General features: G+C 44.8%; 2 protein-coding genes across 6 annotated transcripts in view; both read left to right on the forward strand.

Annotated features, from left to right (window-relative positions):
- Positions 1-9,484, forward strand: part of LOC139212495 (signal-induced proliferation-associated 1-like protein 1) — a 32,949-nt gene extending 23,465 nt beyond the window's left edge. For all 4 annotated transcript variants that reach the window (XM_070843048.1, XM_070843049.1, XM_070843051.1 and 1 more), the window contains exons 8-21: positions 1,794-2,373; positions 3,413-3,687; positions 3,808-4,065; positions 4,177-4,320; positions 4,416-4,573; positions 4,676-4,758; positions 4,989-5,404; positions 6,269-6,484; positions 7,056-7,218; positions 7,627-7,828; positions 8,153-8,302; positions 8,506-8,623; positions 8,931-9,009; positions 9,240-9,484. In XM_070843048.1, the coding sequence (XP_070699149.1) occupies positions 1,794-2,373; positions 3,413-3,687; positions 3,808-4,065; positions 4,177-4,320; positions 4,416-4,573; positions 4,676-4,758; positions 4,989-5,404; positions 6,269-6,484; positions 7,056-7,218; positions 7,627-7,828; positions 8,153-8,302; positions 8,506-8,623; positions 8,931-9,009; positions 9,240-9,383 (2,986 nt within the window). In that variant the 3' untranslated portion in view covers positions 9,384-9,484. The remainder of the gene's footprint in view (positions 1-1,793; positions 2,374-3,412; positions 3,688-3,807; positions 4,066-4,176; positions 4,321-4,415; positions 4,574-4,675; positions 4,759-4,988; positions 5,405-6,268; positions 6,485-7,055; positions 7,219-7,626; positions 7,829-8,152; positions 8,303-8,505; positions 8,624-8,930; positions 9,010-9,239) is intronic.
- A 5,066-nt stretch (positions 9,485-14,550) lies between these two features.
- The window catches only part of LOC139211589 (regulator of G-protein signaling 6-like), a 39,812-nt gene continuing 36,018 nt past the window's right edge, over positions 14,551-18,344 (forward strand). For both annotated transcript variants that reach the window (XM_070841848.1, XM_070841849.1), the window contains exons 1-2: positions 14,551-14,813; positions 17,580-17,675. In XM_070841848.1, the coding sequence (XP_070697949.1) occupies positions 17,592-17,675 (84 nt within the window). In that variant the 5' untranslated portion in view covers positions 14,551-14,813; positions 17,580-17,591. The remainder of the gene's footprint in view (positions 14,814-17,579; positions 17,676-18,344) is intronic.

The following is an 18,344-nucleotide window of genomic DNA, read 5'->3' on the forward strand; positions in this document are numbered from 1 at the left end:
CTCCTGACTGCTAGTCACAAGTCTTTCCATGGATGCCTTTCCTTCACGGTTTGGAAAGAATTCTGTGTCCGGACAAGAAAACACAGACTACAAGGATTCACTACTAGCTACAGAAGAGAATCCAGTTATCATCGACCCATGAAATTTATTTTTGTCGCTTCGTATTGATTGAAGTTTCAGGATATTGTGCAGTAATACTTTGAAGAAAATGATTGCTTTTTGATGAAACCAGGAGGTGAGTGTTTAGTGTTTGTGTTGATGTTTGGAGGTTGTGGTGTTTTTTGTTAAAACTATGCAGAGTATTGGATGCAGTGATTCGACTTTACCACTTATTGGATACAAAACTCTATGGATTTCAGCTGAATGCTTGTCACACACTTGCAAACATAAACAGACACACTGATTCTTAGACACACACATACTAGCTTGAAATTTGATTTCCCACAAAGAGATTATTGTTTGTTTTCGTTTTCTTTGTCATTTTATGTGATGTCCTTATACAGTATCTTGCATAAGACCATGTCAATTATGGAGTGTCTTTACTTCTCTAATCTCTATTAAAAAAGAGTATGTTAAGATTTGTTGAGTCATCCAGTTATTAATAGCCTGTTGTTGCCTGCTGCTGAGATTTGGTTAATGCTCAGGTCATATTGAGCCAGTCCGGAGCATTAGAGGAGTAAGTGGCCTGGGGCCAGCGGGGTGCTAATCTGCTGCTTTCAACCGCTGCCTCAAAGTCACACGGGGCCAGCAAAGCAGATTGCATAACTAGATCTTTGTTTAGGAAACGTACGCCGTTTGTGTTTGTTAGCTCTAGCCACGAAACTGCTCCTCCATACTATGATGGAGCAGAGAGTGGCAGGGTGTCTGCACTGGAAGCTGGCTTGTCAACTGTGTTTGAATGTATAGTATTTCTACGCCGGGTGTAGTCAGGCATGGTTTGCAACATTTCTGCTACAGGCAATGGCTGTGTTATCTGTTTAATGGACTGGATGGAGACTTGTCAGGACTGTCGCATCAGCTTATCTAAGACCATGTCTCGGTTCGCACACTCCTATGGGCTTCTAGTGTATATGCTACTGACTGTATGTGTTTATGCACTTATAGCCATTTAACCTTCATACTTAACAGTGTGAACAGAATGGGCATAAACCATGTATGTCTTCCCAAATGGGAAATGAATCCCTATCTGTTTAAAAGCACACTTTGCTGAATTTGTTCTACACAGAGCCCATTTCCTATGAACAGCAGGTATGAGGCAGCATTACCTGCACCTGTTAACTAATTTAAAGTAATCCAACTCAAGAGCAGCTATTGTGTGCAAATGGAATAGGAGCAGTAGAGGGTAACAAGAGGAGAGCCTTACCCGTAGGTATTTGAACGCCCTCCTTTATACTCACAAGTGAAACAGGTCAAAGGCAACAATACCTTAAGGGAAACTATGTTAAGATGTCTCTGCTATACTTTTTTTTACATGTGTTGTATGTCCTTGCAGTGTAATGTTTTCTCCTGGACCATCTTGGAAATAAGTTACGTTAGCTTTTACTCTTTGATCCTGTGTCAGGCTTCAGTTCTATGCATAAAACCATGTTGTGTTTAATGCTATTTCTATTTTATGTTGTTTTATTTTGATGTTTTTGTGTTGACGGAATCCAACCAAATCAACCCATACTTTTACAGTGTTCTGCTGCAAAGGTCTAAAAAAAAATGGTTTACAGGTACGAATTGTAATGTTAATTTATTAACAAACTATTGCAGTGACCTCAAATCTCTCCTCCTTTGTTTTCTCTCTGCAGTGTGGCTGTCACCCGTTCCCAAGACGTCCCCTCCTTTGGCCCGCCAATCCCCAAAGGCGTGACCTTCCCCAAGTCCACTGTCTTCAGGGACTTCCTGTTGAGTAAAGTCATCAACGCTGAGAACGCAGCCCACAAATCAGATAAATTTGGTGCCATGGCAACACGCACACGGCAGGAGTACCTGCGGGACTTGGCAGAGCGTCATGTGACCAGTACTCCAGTAGAACCCACTGGGAAGTTCCCCTTCATCTCTCTGGCGCACAAACGACGGGAGAAGGTGCGTCCATACAGTGGGGCGGAGCTTCGGAGCCTAGGAGCCGTGACGTGGCAGGTTCATGCTGAAGATCAGGTAGCCGGTGCTGAACGTGAATGCCTGTTGGCCATTTCAAATGACTTCATCATCCTGTTGGATCAGGAGGCCAAAGCAGTCGTGTTTAACTGCGCCACACGTGACGTGATTGGTTGGTCGACGGGGAGCCCCGCCTCCATGAAGATCTACTATGAGCGTGGTGAGAGTGTATCGCTGCGCTCCATCAATAACAACACAGAAGACTTCGGAGAGGTTGTCAAAAGACTGGAGGTCAGTGGGGCACCAGGACTGTTCATGTCATCAGAGGTTACACTGAACCAAACACTCCATCTCTAACGAGCAGCTTGTCACAAACAGCCCAGTGCTTTTACCTCTATTTAAATGCATACATTAATCGTTATATTTACAATTTAGCAAGTTATGTGGAAAGCGTATCCAATACAGATCAATACAGATCAATTGATGAGTGCAAAGCCTTTTGGAATATCCCTGTGGCCAGTGACGTGGTGAGAAGTGCTTAGTGAAGTGGCATCAGTGACTTTCAGTCCCATGATGTGTGAGGGCATAATGTTCACCCTGTCCACTTCCTTGACAACAGAAGTACGAAATAATAACAACAAAGTATTGTTGATGCTATTGTAGCAACATAAGGGCGTATCATCAAATTATATAGTAACTAACTAGGCACCACAGCTGTTGTGTTGACTCATACATAGTAATTTGGTGATATGATATTATTACCTCAGTGTGGTGAAGGTAAGGCAGAGCTGTTTGCCTGGGCATTTGGGTCGTTCTTCTGACAGTGCAGTTCTAGTTGGTGGTAAACAGCAAAGGTTTGCTGTTGCCTGCTACCAGTTCTGGCATGAGCCCTCGCTTGTAAAGCAGGAATGTGTTGTGTTTTTTTTTCCTTTTTTCATTTCCTTTGTTTTGGGCATCATAACATGCATCAGAACTGACTGGCTCCCAGGCTGTACCATCTATTATTTTGTCCTCAGTTAACTTCCCACAGGTGGAGGGAGAGCTAGACAGGTTATCTAATGGTAGTTGTCATGGGAGCGTAGTGAATAATTTAAATGGAAGTGCTTGGTATTCATAGTGTGTGACTGAAATATGTACCCCATTCTTGGGTGGGATTAAAAGCTAGTGTCAGATGCATTTTAAAAGATGTGGTTTGCATGGAAGACGTAATTTAGGGTTTGTTTGTTTTTTAAACAATGTTTTTAAAAGTTTTATACATTATACATTACTCTTTCTCTGATTCGTCTCTCTCCATTTCCACTTCCACTCCCTCCCTCTATCTCTTCTGTAGCTGTTGACCAAAGGCAGTCACACCACAGAGATGACCCTGCGGCGTAACGCCCTGGGCCAGCTGGGCTTTCATGTCAACTTTGAGGGCATTGTTGCAGAGGTGGAGCCTTATGGTTATGCTTGGCAGGCTGGGCTCAGGCAGGGCAGCCGCCTGGTGGAGATCTGCAAGGTGGCGGTGGCCTCGCTGTCTCACGAGCAGATGATCGACCTACTCAGAACCTCTGTTACTGTCAAGGTGGTCATCATTCCTCCGCATGAGGACTCCACACCTCGCAGGTAGACTGGCTGTAAATGACGCGAAAGAAACTGTACTTTATGCCACTTTATGCTGTCGTCTGTGGCGTTTTGAGGCTGCCTTTAAACTATTCTGACTGTGAACATTTCATGTGCCAACAGAGGCTGCTCAGAAATCTACCACATGCCGCTGGTGGATTACAAGAACCACAAGGAGGGCATGCCCTACGAGCTAAAGTTCCCCTTCCGCCCCACCAACAACAACACCAAGTGGCCACGCACCTCATCCAGCCCTCAAACACGCGCTGCTGGCACAGGGGGAACGCTGATCAAGGCCCCGCCTCCAGATTTCAGTGACCGCAACTCTGCTGCTATTCCCCGAAGTGTGTCCAGCGACGGACGACCCCTCAATCCCAAAAGGTCACAAAATAAATTTAATGCTGTTATGAAACTTGCAGACACACTGAACACGCAGCTGCCTGGCTGCAGCGTACAGCTCGTCTTTAACGGCATACTTTTGCATGGTCACAGATATTCCCCAGGGAACGACAACTACGCTCTTGCTTGCTCCATTGTGATGGGTCGCACACTGCAGAACACAAACTCCCCTTCCAGCCTCTCCTACACAGACACCATGAGCTCCAGCCATTGGAGGCAGAAGTCCATGCCTGATGGGTAAGTTCGTCTGCTCTCATGATGGGTTACATGACGCTAAATAGGCCTGCCTCCCTACCTGGCAACATAGGTGACCTCCCTCATCTCCCCTCTAGGTTTAACAACAACAACTGCCAGTCCCCTGTGTCGTCTGTGCGTCAGGTGGCAGGTGAGGGGGTGAATGGGATCAAAGCGTGCTCTAGCACTGGCGTCGGATGGTCCCGAACTGGAGAGGGGGAAGCGACCAGCAGACTCGGGGATAAAACTAGTGGAGGTAAAAGAAACTCCAAACTCTGGTCTTGATATTAGCAATAGCATTAAAAAAAATAGACCTTTCATACAGGCTTCATTACTCATATGTCTTTGCTTCCTACAGACACTGTGGTTTCCAAGGTAGTGATTCCTCGACTCCAGCCGTCAGAGCATAGCAGCCACATGTCTCCTAACAAAAGCACCAAGGTGAGCAGGAATCAACAAGCACTGTGATATATGTAATTTCCTCACTCTTATTTGATGGAAGGTTAGAAGTTGATAAAGTAACCAAAGGGCTGCTGTTAAATCACTGGTTATGATCATGTGCCTTTGAGTGGGAGGACAGTCATTAAAATCTTGCTTGCAGTATCATTATGTGTTCTCCAAGTCATTCAAGTGAAATATATACTGTATTTGTAATCTTATTTCTAAAACAGCAGGATGCTCCGTACTCATCCAGCCAGTCAAGTAGCAACACACTCTCGAGCAACGCCTCCAGCTCCGCCCACAGCGACGAGAAGTGGTATGAAGTGGGCTCACGCTCGGGAGTGCGGAGCGATCTCGAGCTCAACGGCTATCTTCAAGGCACCTCCACTGACAGCGGCATCGATGCCACCTCCTTCACTGCCACACAAAGCAGCACATCTTCCTCCACCGGTGCCTTCAGGGCCCAGGACAAAATCGCGTGGCAGGATGACCCAGCAAGCAGCCAGAGGGCGACAGACACCCCACCACCAGCACCAGACTCCCTCGCCATTGGAGGCAGTGAGATCCCAGCAAAGAGTCCATCAGCCTTTCCCCTAGTTCCCGATAGTGGCTCCTACAGCCTGAGCGATGCCGCCTCCCACTCCAGGTGTGCTGCTGTTACAGTCAGCTGAGGAATTCATGCCCTCGCATCAATGTTTCATTAAACAGACAGTGATTCATTGTAGTCCAGATATATCCTGTACCATCCCAGATGGAAAAGTCCAAAGCTCTGCGGTTTGGCATTAACAAAGGGAGAGAGGATGAATGAACTGTGTGTGTGTGTGTGTGGTTTTGCATTTGTATGTATCTCCGTCTCCCGGTGCCATGATAGAAAGGAAGTGCTTGAAGTTGCTAGAAATGCAGACTGTGAGCTCAGCACTGTTCCCCCACTTCTAAATCCCACTTCCTTTGAATCAACTAAAGCTTTCCCCTCTCTCTTCTTCACTCAGCCAGAAATAACTCAGCTCCACCAGACCTGTACATTGGCAGCTTTGTTTTATAGTATGTGCACGCACATGCGCTCCTGCACACAGACGCAAAAGTTGCCGTTTCAAAATTCAAGCTTTTATGCCACACTACGGAGAAATGTTATTTGAAGAAATGAAGTGCAAGGACACTGTGTCCTATTTTTATCTATAACTTTTATCAGTTGATCCCATCTGTCAAGGTAGTAAGAGATGTAGTGATGGAGCAGGATAACGAATGTTTTTCATGAGAATCTGACAGTTTGAAATAGAGGAAACATGGCCATCTGGGCAAATTCATTTTCAGTCAAATTAAAGATGCTGATGCTCAATCATGCTAATTGAACCAAGGCCAAAATGAAATTTAGCAGAAACCATTACATGAATAATAGTGCACCGCCACTTTTGCAGCCACCGATTCTGCCCTTGGTGTTTTTATATTATGTAATTACATGAATACTCATGGATATGTTTTACCTTCCTCCCCCTCTCTCCATCACACTCAGTTCTGGCCACTCAGGGAGTCCGGTGGGCCAGGGCTGCAGCCCCATGTCGCCACAAGACGAGGCAGCTGCTGCGGCCACCTCACCCACATCCCCGAACTCCCAGTCCCCGGGGTCCAAGACTTTCTACCCTCGGCAAGGAGCGACCTCAAAGTACCTGATTGGCTGGAGGAAACCTGGAGGAACCGTCAACTCTGTGGACTTTGGCAGCACTCGCAAGTAAGATGGGAGGTTTTTACTAAACATCTGTGAATGTTTTAAGCGGTGTCTCCTGCAGTGCTGCGTGCTGTGAACATTTTCCTTCAGTGCAGAAATGCGTCCTGCTGTTGGTGGTGTTGATGTTGACTGGGGAAAGGAATGAATACTGTCATATTTTGCCCCACTGACTGCTCATCTAATATTAATGCTTTTTTGATTTGGCCAACACTGCCCCCATGTGGTGCAGCTGGGTGGTGAACCTGTTTTTAACAAAATCATTTGGTTTCCAGGGAAGGATGACTAAATATAATTGCCCTTTTTCATTCATTCGAGGCAGCATATGTCTCATTGTTTGGCCCAGAGGGTGACTGCTTCATTTGTGGTTGCTGACAACTGCTGTTTTCTCACTGTACAGCTGCTTTACAAACCACAGCTTTTCATGGTGAGGCAATTAAGTGGGGAACTGTCATGTTAAGGGCATGTAAACCCGCAGCTCCGTAACATTCACAGATTGCCCATCCAGTCTTTAAATCACAATGTTATTTGAATTTAAGAGGTACCTCTCTGAGTTAAATCTTGCTTTTATCCCCAGGCGGCATCAGAGTGATGGTCTTCTGGGTGGTCAGCCGCAGCTCAGGGCCAATCTCCGGGGCTCCCAGTCGCCCCAGCGGCACACTGCCAAGTCCAGTCTGGAAGAAGACTTGAAGAAGCTCATCACACTTGACAGCCCTCCACCCACCACAAGCGAAGAGAAGGTACTGGCTGTGTCTATACTGATGCTGGTAACATAGTAACAAACCACAGTTATTCCCAGGGGGTACCTCTTCAGCTCCCAGAGTTCATTTGGAAAACTCAACTAATTAACTTAAGTAAACTGATCTAACAGTAGAAATTAAGAATATTTACGCATTTGTGTTAAGGAGGAAAGTAAACAAATATGACTACGAATTGGTGTGATGCATAGATGCATAGATGGATAGATGGTTGAAACATACAGCTGTGACATGCAAACTTGAGCAAAGCACCGCCGTAAGACCCACTGTTTACTTACATACTTGTTTACTTCGTGTTTATTTGAAAGTGATTTTTTGAGTTCAATACCATTTGCAGTATTTCTCACTTTGGCTGACCTGTCTCTTACCTGTTTCCATCCCTACCTGAAGCCATTGTTTCCAGGCCCGCCGCCCTCTCGTCGCTCCCTCCAGAGAACCCTGTCAGATGAGAGTATTTACAGCGGGCAGAGGGAGTCGTCCTCCAGCGGACAGCGTGACACGCCGACTGACCTTCTGTTCAGCTGCTCCACCATTCCACGCTCACCCACCACTCGCCATGGACCAAGCCGGCGAGCGTCACATAAATCCTTGGGTGAATCTTCAGTATTTACAGCTGATCATAGAGGAGATGGCGGTGTGATACACAGTGTCCTGTGAACCATTGTTTATAATTATAACAAACGTAATGAAGTATGATAACATGATTTGCAATACACAGTAAATCCTCCTTAATGAAGTTTGTAATTTTAATTTAAAAACACAGACAATAGACACATCTGAATGTTAGAAATATCACATACAATCTCAATTGTTTGGTGCTTCGCTGTTTGTTGCAAAATGTCTCTGTTTTTCTGTCATGGGAGAACAGATTCAAATGCTGTCCACTTTGTTTTACTTTGCTGTTTGTCCTTCCCAGGAGATCTGTCAGCCCCAGAGAGCTCAGAGCTGGAGCAGGAGAGGAGGAGGCAGCAGCTGCAGGACTCTGTGCTCATGCCCCTGCCTGACACTGGGGCAGATGGTCCGCTGGACTGGGCCCACCTGGTAGACGCTGCCAAGGCCTTTGAGGGTAGACACACGTCATGTTTTCATTTCCTCCTCGTAAAGCATTGGAAGTGAAGCTTAAATACTGATTTTACTTTTCAGTGGAAGGTGTGGCAGAAAAAAAAACAACTGCTTGCTTCATACTCACCAGAAGAGGGCAGTGTTGTCTGTATTTGTTCTCTCACCGGGTCTAATAATAACAACATCTTTTAACTGTTTCTTTTTCAGAGCAGAGGCTGGTCTTCCTAGCAGCCCAAGAGGAGAGCTCCATGGCTGAGAGCGCAGCAGCCACCAGCCCCCAGCAGGCTGAGCCTCAGGCAGCCCCGCTGAGACAGCCCTCGCCTGGGTAAGAGGCCTCAGGTCATGGCCCGGGACCAGTGTTGGCTTTAATCTACTGGTGTCCAGCACCGTGCCCTGGAAGACCCTGCACATTTCACTCCAGTCGAACACTACTGCAGCTGATATCACTAATTAGATCTCCACTCTGGCTGACTACGTGCTAAACAGTAAAACCAGCATCTCTGGTGTTTCCTTGTAATGAAAGCGTTTGTAAACTTAAATAGGACAGGACTCAAACCTTTTTGCTTCACCCTTCAACACTGTTTCAGTGTTTGTTCCAGCTAATGTCCTGTTTTTTTTATCCTTTTTTTCAGAGAGACTCCAGCCTGCCTGATGGGGAAGGTCAGCCAGCTGGAGTCAATGGTGAAGGCTCTACAGGACGACTTGAAGAAGGTGAGTTATGGTCTCATTGTCCAGCATGTACCAGTATCCAGCATGTAAAGCCACTATAGCCATTAGAGAAGCTATGAGCATCTAAGGAATCAATGGAAAACTTAATTACATGTGACACAAAAACCAGACATGCAGATTTAGACTGACAATATCCGATGTATCCAGTTTTTTATTGTTTTAATGTCAAGATCTAAGATCAAATGGTTCACGCATGTCTTTTTCACCACCAGGAGAAGGACGCTAAGGCGTCGCTGCAGGCTCAGATCCAGAGCCTGCGAGAGGACAACCAGCGTCTCCTGGAGGAGTCCTACAGCGCCTCAGCCAAGCTGAAGAAGTTCACAGAGTGGGTCTTTAACACTATCGACATGAACTGATGCACACAGCCGCTGACTGCTCTACATTAGGAGTCTGACCACTACTCAAACTGGTCTGAAACTTGGTTGTTCAGCCCTGCACACAGAATTACACGTAAAAACGTACAACACAAACTGTTTCTCTTTGGCTTTTACAAACTAGTGCCAGCGTGGACTTACATGTCGTCCTTCCTCGGCCTTGTGGATCTGTGGCACACTCACCACGGACAAACAACATTATTTTTTGAAAGACCAGGAGAGTTGAAGAAAAAGAGCAGAGGTGCGACGGTGCATCAGTTTCGATCAGCATGCACTCCCTTCCTTAGAATTTCACAAATATGATGCTTTGTGTCCAATTTAATGGATTGTTATTATCCCTGCATGTCAGAGATGGCAAGATATTGAAACTAACCTAAAGGGATTTACAGTTGCTGTTCCCATTTAGCTCCCCAGCTAACCTAATTACAAGTGAACAGATTTCCAATTAAAAAGCTCCAACACGATTTGAAATGTGTTCATCCCTTGCAAGAGCTGGTGAACGTAGTCCCATATTCCTCAGACAGAGGTCGACGCTTTCTAAGAATAAAGTGACAGTGTGTTGTGCGTTAATCGCTGTTGACTTTACTTTTCCCAGTTCGACGACAGCAACACTGACTATTTTTTATTAGTTCACCAAAAGAAAAGCTAAATGAGACGGTGGGAGATGTCAGCCCTGGATAAGACACTATGCTTTTTTTCAGTAGCAGTGTGGGTAGGTAGACGCAGACACACAGACAGACAGACAGACAGACAGACAGACAGACCCTTTGCTTAGCACATAACTGTAAACACTGTAAGGTCAAGTGCCTGTCTGTACTGCCAATGTAATAAGATTGTACAAGTATATGAAATGTTTAATTTCGTGAGGGGTTAAAAAAAGGCAAAACTTGTATAGGACTACTGGTCAGAAGCTGATAAAAAAAATATATATTATAAAAACACAGAATAATATCGGTGCCATAAAGACAGAGACTGACAATTCAGTGTCACTTGTTCAGATTATTGTAAATAAATGATGTTAACATTTATTTTCTCACTGCTGCCCTTGATATGATATATAAAGAGTATTTATGACAAAGATGATGACCGAGAGAAGACAAACAGCCATATGCAGTTAGAGATCTGCATGTACTTATAATGGCCAGTCTCACACACACAGAGAATATATATCCTTTTAAATTTAAGCAAAGTTTTTAATAGGAGGAAGCTACCTTGTTATCAAAAATACTAATTCTTATTATGTTTTTTTGAAAGTCCTTAAAGTTTATTTCCAGCCTTGCCTGCTGCAGCGGATTAATTGACAGTGCCACCCAGTGTTGACATCATGTAAAGTGCTACATGGAACAGATCCCCTGCTCTATCCATAGCATGCTAAAAGGCCTCAATCTGACCCGGAATTTCCTCAATAGATTAAATCGGTACTGTTCGGTAAATGATTACAAAGTAAGATATTGTGTAAATCCCTAAAATTCCAGCTACAGAGTTTTCTGTAGTGTAAAAATGCTTGTAAACCCGACCTGGATTTGGTCCGATGATGACCACACAAGGGTCCTTATTTAAGCCTCATATCTGTTTCCTTTTGTACTCAGATACTGTGCAACTGTACATAAGGAGACTTTGATATTCATCAGAATTTGCACCTTCATTCTTATTTTTTAAGATTATTTTTGATGCATTTCTGCTTTATTGGCTAGGATGTAGTGGGGAGTGAAAGGACCAATAATAACGATAAACAGGGGATAAGACAGGACATAGACCAGGAGCCGGAGTCAGACGTATGAGTCCCAGGGCCCCAAGCACAGCAGATCGCCCCTGCACCTTCATTCTTAACATGTGTGACAGCATGTGATTCTGTTTCCATTGAGCTGTGACGTGTAAAAATGTTTATATCTATTAAAGATATTTTGTTGAACTACACTTTCTGTCTTGCAGAGTGGTCTTTGGGCATGCTGTTTGGTGGCAGATATAAACCAATTTTAAACAAACCATTGATGCCAACAAAAAGATAAAATGACAGAATATATATATAAAAAAAATGTTTTGAGATAAAAACAGGAAAAGTAATTGCACTTCTGGGGCCATGTGAGGTGGCTTTAAGAGAACGGATACCTGCCTGTGTCCTGGCAGGAGGTGTCTGCCTGCTGTTGTGATTAACAGAGACCTGCTGTTTTTCCACTTAGGCCCGATTACATAAAGCAGTGGCCCTGACACAGACGAACCTCGATCACACAGACTGATGGATGAGGATAACCTGAAAGACCCTCTTGTCAAGACGTGGATGATTATGGATCCGCGAAACGACTGGCGTGTGATCTCTTGCAGAGTCCTGGCTATACTAGTGCAAAGCTGGTTTTGGATATTCACTCAAATTAGATTAAAGGATAGGCTCACATTTTTTTATAAAATAATCGTCTCATGGCCGCATGAGGTTTTCGTCCAGGACGGTCCATAATGGCCATGAAGAGATCCCTTTGTGCATGAAGCCACTACGAGTCTGAGTTACACTTTAAAATGTGTACTTTTTAAAACTCCATGGTATCGCCAGCACGCTAAACACACTCACAGTGTCTGCACTTACATACTAACCTTTCACACTTAACCACAGTAGTTTACCCTGTTAGCATGCTAACTTTTGTTAGCTACCACTAAACACCAAGTTGAGCTGAAGTATTGGGGCATTAACAAACTTTGGCAGATTTAGATTTTGACTTGATACCGGTGCAAGATTAAATGTCAGATGATGCCCAAAGTTATAAAAAAATGTATCCTCTGGGGACCTGGAACATCTGTAGCAGATGTCATGGCAATCCAAGCAATAGTTGTGGGATATTTCAGCTGACTGACCGACACTGCTACAGTAGTATGGGCCAAAAAAAGGAATTTTATATATGTTTTGCAGCTTGATTCATCTAACTCGGACTGCTGATGTCTCATATTAGCTTTGGCTGAACTTCAGAACACGTTTTGCACAGAGGAAGTACTGCAGACATTCCCCCCATTTCCTACACTGAAAACACACCAGGAAGAGAGAAGGAACAATGAGAGCAACCAGTTTCTCTTTCAACATACATGTGACTATTACTGTAAGGCATTATTCTTATATACCTATATATATATTATATTACTTTCCTTTAACTGATTTCTTTCTCCACTGTGCCCGCACGTGTTTAAATGCATTGCCAGCCTCACAGTATGTATTTGCTGAGCTAATATATACACAACACTCCCTTTCCGTCACTAAGCAGGATCTCGGTGGTGTCGTGTGTGTGTGGCCAGTAGTGTTGCTCTCTGGCAGTGGTGTGGCTGTGAACAGGCTGTTCAATAATTTAGTATTAATGCAGATTATAGCAGGGCTGGCCCCCTTAAAGCAGATTAGAGAAGTCCCTGTCTGCCTGCCTGTATGTCTGTCTGTCTGCCTGCCGGCCTGCCTGTCTGTCACCTTGTTAATGATGGCTCCTTAATGCCAGAGCAGCTCGTGGGACAGGAAAATATGCTGATCGCAGGTCGCTGCAGCGTGGGTCATGTGTGCGGTTTGCTGTAATGGCGGGGGATGGGTGATTATGTCATGTGGCTAAATGGTTTCTATACAGAAGAAGACATGTAGTAGTGATAGCAGAGCTCTAATAATGTGTGGGATGGGGTGGTGGTGGTGGAGGGGTTATGATATACAATCCTTTTCCTGCTGAAAAATGTGTGGGGTAAGCACTGTGGGCTGACAAATGCTTTCACACTCCAATAGGAACGCCACTCACGCGGGTGTGTGACCTCGGTTTCCCTTGGTTACCACTTTTACTGAGAACAGCAGTTTTTAGTCGTACAAATTTTCTGACTTCATCTGCTTTCGCCTGAGGAAAAAAAATCCTGAACTGAACACTGAACTTTTAATAATGAGAATTTGGCTTTTCAACTGTTTGGCTTCATAAAAAAAAATAAACCCCTGTTCATTCAAGGTCTTTTCTGCAAGGGAAGAAATATTCAAGGCACCTCTAATATTTTCAAAAGCAGTGAAGAGCGAGGGCTTCACAGAGCCAGACCATTTGCTTAGATAGCAACACTTTGCTGACAGAGACGAGGAGAGAAGAAGAGGAGACGGCGAGGAGAAGCCAGATAGTTCTTTGATAACTAGTGAACTGGTTCTGTCAACGCAAACATCTGTATGTGTGTGGCTGTGTGTGTTCACTCTGCATGCATGCGTTCACAAATTGGCTATGCCATGTATTTCTGGAGTATCTTCCTCGGGGGGCTTTTGGGATCTCATTTATTGCGGGAGAAAAGGTTCATTCGTTCGGGTTGCCATTTAAGCTTGAGTGATTCCAGAGTTTCCACAAAGAGAGAGGCAAGGAGGAGAACATGCAAGAGAGGATTGCTGGAGACAGACGCAAGAGCGCGTGTTTGCCGTCCTCAAGCACAAAAATGGAATTTGTGGTAATGTGAGGAGATAAAAGCTTCAGGATCACCGATGTAAGTTTGTGGAAATGTGTCTGAGTTTGGATCACAGGCTGCTGGGGGAAACAGAAACAGAAAACACATAAGCTTTGAATGGAAATTGAAAAGCATTATCTCTGAGGCTGCTTGCTCAAAGAGTCTGGGATATGTATTTATAGCGTGCCTCTGTGTGCGCGCTCAGTAACAGTAACTTGTTTTTATATTAGCATTTCAATATCTTCCTAATGAAATGTTTCTCATTTTCAGCATCGGTGGGCGCTGCTGCAGTGTGCATCTCCCTGTCCTCCTTTCCTCTCTGTGCAGCCACCGCTCCCTCTCCCGCTCTCTCTCCCACTCTCTCTTTCTCACACACACTCTCTGCCTCGTGCACACACACACACACACACACTCTGTCTGTCTTTCTCCTCCCTCTATTTCCCTCTTTATATTCTCTCTAATTCCTTCATCCCTCCCCCTTTCCCAACTTGATCTGTCCCTCTCTATTGCACAGTACCTCCCTCCCTCCCTCTTTCTCTTTCTCTCCCTCTCTCTCTATCTCCTTCCCTCTCTCTCTCTCTCTCTCTCTCTCTCAAACACTCACTCTTTCGCCCTCGCTCAGACTCGAGCACATGCAGACAGAGGGAGAGGGGGGATGAACAAGGTGCACACATGTGAGGATCTCCTGAACTGCCGGGGCAAGGCAGGACTGGTGAAGAGGGAAGAGGAAGAAGAAGAAGAAGAAGAGGAGGAGGAGGAATAGAGGATACTGCAGTGACCAGCCAGCTTCTCTCTCTGTCTCTCTCTCTCTCTCTCTCTCTCTCTCCCTCTCTCCCTTCTTTTTCGCTGCTTCACTGCTTTCATCACCCAGTCTTCTTCATCCCCTTCTCTCCCCCTCTGCCAATTATACAATGAACCTGCCTGCTGCTTGTTGCTAAGGGGGAGCCAGCCGGGGGAGCAGAGTGGACCAGGAATTATTTTGTTTCTAAGGTAATGAATGCTTCAATCATTGCAACTGTCAGGTGTAACAGATGTTGCATTGCACTGGGCTGCTCGCCTGCTGAGACTGAACAGGGGTTTGGGTCTCACAGTCACAATGTGGTTCTGGGTGTATCTGGTTTATTCTGTACATGTAACTCTTAGCCAGTTTATTCAGTTTGTTTCAGAGAACTGGGTGTCTATTGGATTGTTTATTTGAGCCACTGCAGGGGAGCTCTCTCCTATGAATATTTGTGTGTGTGTGTGTAATATTCTGTGTTTATCTCCTCATAAATTGGTGTTTGCTTGGAGTGCATGTGGAACATACACTGTACACGAGGGCATGTTGGTGCTTTCTGGTCGCCGGTCTCTCAGCAACTGTCAGTGTCCGTACTCCAGTTGTTTCACTTTGACACAAGCTTTCAATTAACATGTTGGATGGGCCCCTCTGTGGAGTTTGATTTGCATGCTTGAGCAGCTTGATTGAGAGGAAGTTGTTCACTAGAATTACAGCCTCCTATCCACAGGGGACGCATTGGCACACTATTGTTTCTTTTAAGCAGGTGCTATGCAATCCATACCGCCTGCCATTCTATACGGCCCCTGAGGCAGATGCAAAGATTAGCTGTCTAATGTGCTCAGACTCTAAAAAGAGCACAAACGCGTTAGCCAATAGAGAGTGCTGCACTCCGCACTTCTGGTGGCAATAACAAACAGTAAGGCGAGAGCGGATGATTACTTATTCACTCATGCGCACCACCACGCTGTGTGGTGTAATAGATTAAAGCGTTCAACTACGGCGACAAAGCCACCTTACGTGTGTGCCGTTGTGCAAGCTGGTGGCACACACTGAATTTGGACTATTTCAATACTTCTCTCTCCACCAGAGCCATTATGTGCAGTTGCTGAAACTTGTAACATTGCAAAGCTGCAATTAAATAATTCAACTACTCCAAATCCCTTGCCAGCAGCTGGCCCTTGGCAAGATGCAGTCCTACTAATTCAGTTCATGTATGAAGGTTTGATATTGTGCCTGCTCATGAGTGCATGACATGAAATGCTGTCTGTATTCTGCATGTCCTCCCTTCAATAGCTCATCATAGTTCTTTTTGAAACACAAATAGCTGTTACAGTGAATAGCGAGGCCCGGTGAGCTGTGTGATTCTTTTTTTTTCCCCTGTCAGCTTTATCCACTCGCACTTTGTGTTTTATAAGTACCAAAAATTATGAATGTGTCGAACTGTGTAATCCACCCCCCCATCCTCCTCCACACGATTAAAGGACTAACAAATGCTTTAACCCATTTAATACACACGGGAGCCTTCAATGGCAAAGGGTAGACGGGGCTAAGGAGGCTCGATGAAGCCCAGTCGTCAGCGTAGGTTATGGAAATCCTTAGTTAAGCAGAATTAATTCTCCTGAGAGAGTGAGGGGGAGGGGAGGGAGAGGGGAGACAGCCTAGAGAAAGTGATGGGACTGTGTAGAGGTTGTAAATAAATCCCTTAACAGCAGCTCACAAAGAATGAAGCCTGGAGAGGTTAATGTGGGGAGCGCAGGCAGATCAGAGGTAACCATCATATGATTCCAGTTAATGGAGTGAACACTTACTGATGCTTAGCATAAAAACAACAGCAAACAGCGTGGCGAGCAGTGAGCGCAGTTTAACCATCAGCGTCACCTCAGCGAGGGTTCATTCATTATGAACATCATTTTTTTTTTTTTGTTAAGAAAGATGACTCATCAGCCACACAGCCTATGTGTTGTAGACACACATCTGTGCTGTATACATAATTACTGCCACCCTGACTCCCCTGAGCTGATATGCCACTGCAGTGGTTCTCCATCCCGCCATTTTTTATCAGATGGACCCTTTAATCAACACCCCATGTTCCAAATGCCTTCTTTTGAATTCGCAGTTGAATGTTAATCAATTACACGTGTAATTAGGAGGATATGGTGCAGTATTTCTTTTATTCAGCTGAACTGTCAGTGTGGTCAAGTTTGCGTTTGGACTCCTACCATGCGAGTGCCAGAAGTTTCCACCATTTATCCGTTACTGCTAGTCAATTGTTTCAGCTGTTTAGGAATTATTTTTAGCAAACTGTTTTTTAAACCATTTATCCAGTTAAGTTTAGCAACTTCAACTAGCTCCACATTTATAGATAGATAGATATCTATTTCAAACATTCATCCTTAACAGTTAGCTAAATACTTTAACAGCAAGGCTACCTTTAGCTGTAACTATTACGCAAAACAGTTTGAACTGTTTTATTCATTAGCTAGTTCTAACATATATCCAGTGAACTTTAGCCATTTCAATTGGCTATGAATTTGGCTAATTCAACAGTTATCCATTACTTTCTGTTTCAAAATTTGGGCATATGGGACATATTATTGTATTACATATTGTAGTATTTGAATTATTCATCCCTTACTTTTAGCATTATCTATTTAATCCATTTATCCACTCTTTGAACCCCTCCGCTTATGCTAACTAGTTTTCATGCTCAATCGCAAGTGTTCAGGTGTTACAGCTATTCATCTTACATCAGCCTACCTGAGCTGTTATCTGTCCCTACTGTGACAGGCTTCTCCTCTCTGAGACAGCAGCACATATTTTGGCAGCTGAATGTCATGACGATAAAAGCTGGAGGAATGTTGTTCCTCAGAGGAAATGGAAATGCTGTCTGATATTTATCAAGTCGTCATTTTGTGTTCTCCCACCGCCCGGTGGATGTAAGGTGCTGGGTTCATGCGGTTCATCTGTTTCTTCAACAGGATTGTGTGAAAATGGCGGAAGGGTCCAGAGACCAGGGAGGCGTGGGCACCACTGATGCGGAGGAGGACTCCCCGAATATGATCGTCTACAGAAAGGTAAGGCTGACTTCATGTGTGTGCTGCAGCATTTGGCCTATATGAAGGGAGAAGCCTTCGCTGAGAGGCAATGACCCGTAGACAGGCTCTTGACAGCTCCACTGGTCCGTATCAGTGTGTATCTACCACACACTGGTTTCACTGTCAACCTCAGGTGTCAGGAAGCCTCTCTTTCAGCTGCACTCTATCTCTCTCACTCAGTCCTTCTCTTCCTTCAGGACCGTCTTCCTACCATCACCCATCACACGTCTGGTAAACTTCAGCCCTCCAATGTTTTAATAAGCTCTGAATCCCATCACTGAGGGTCTGGGCAGTGAGAGGCCCTTTTAGTGTCAAGGGTAATTACCTCGTCCCCGTGGTGCCTCACTTTTAATAGCTGCTGTTTGATTGGAGAGGATGAGCAGTTTTGGTGGTAATTATGTGGATGTTCGGCAGGGAGGAAGTGGTTGATTTTCCAGGGCCGGGATTGGAAACACCCAGTGAGGGGGTGGTTATTCCTCGTCTACCAGCAAATAGTTTGTTATTTCTCTCCCAGCACTGTGACAGCCCACTTTAGAAAATAGAAAAAAAACGCGTCTTTTGATCATACTTAAACCACGGCATCCACGGCTGCTTCCACGGAGCCTGCTGTCTTGATTATGGTGACAATTGTCCTATAAGCAGGATGGA

Source organism: Pempheris klunzingeri, chromosome 13, assembly GCF_042242105.1.
Source record: "Pempheris klunzingeri isolate RE-2024b chromosome 13, fPemKlu1.hap1, whole genome shotgun sequence".
NCBI lineage: Eukaryota > Metazoa > Chordata > Actinopteri > Acropomatiformes > Pempheridae > Pempheris > Pempheris klunzingeri.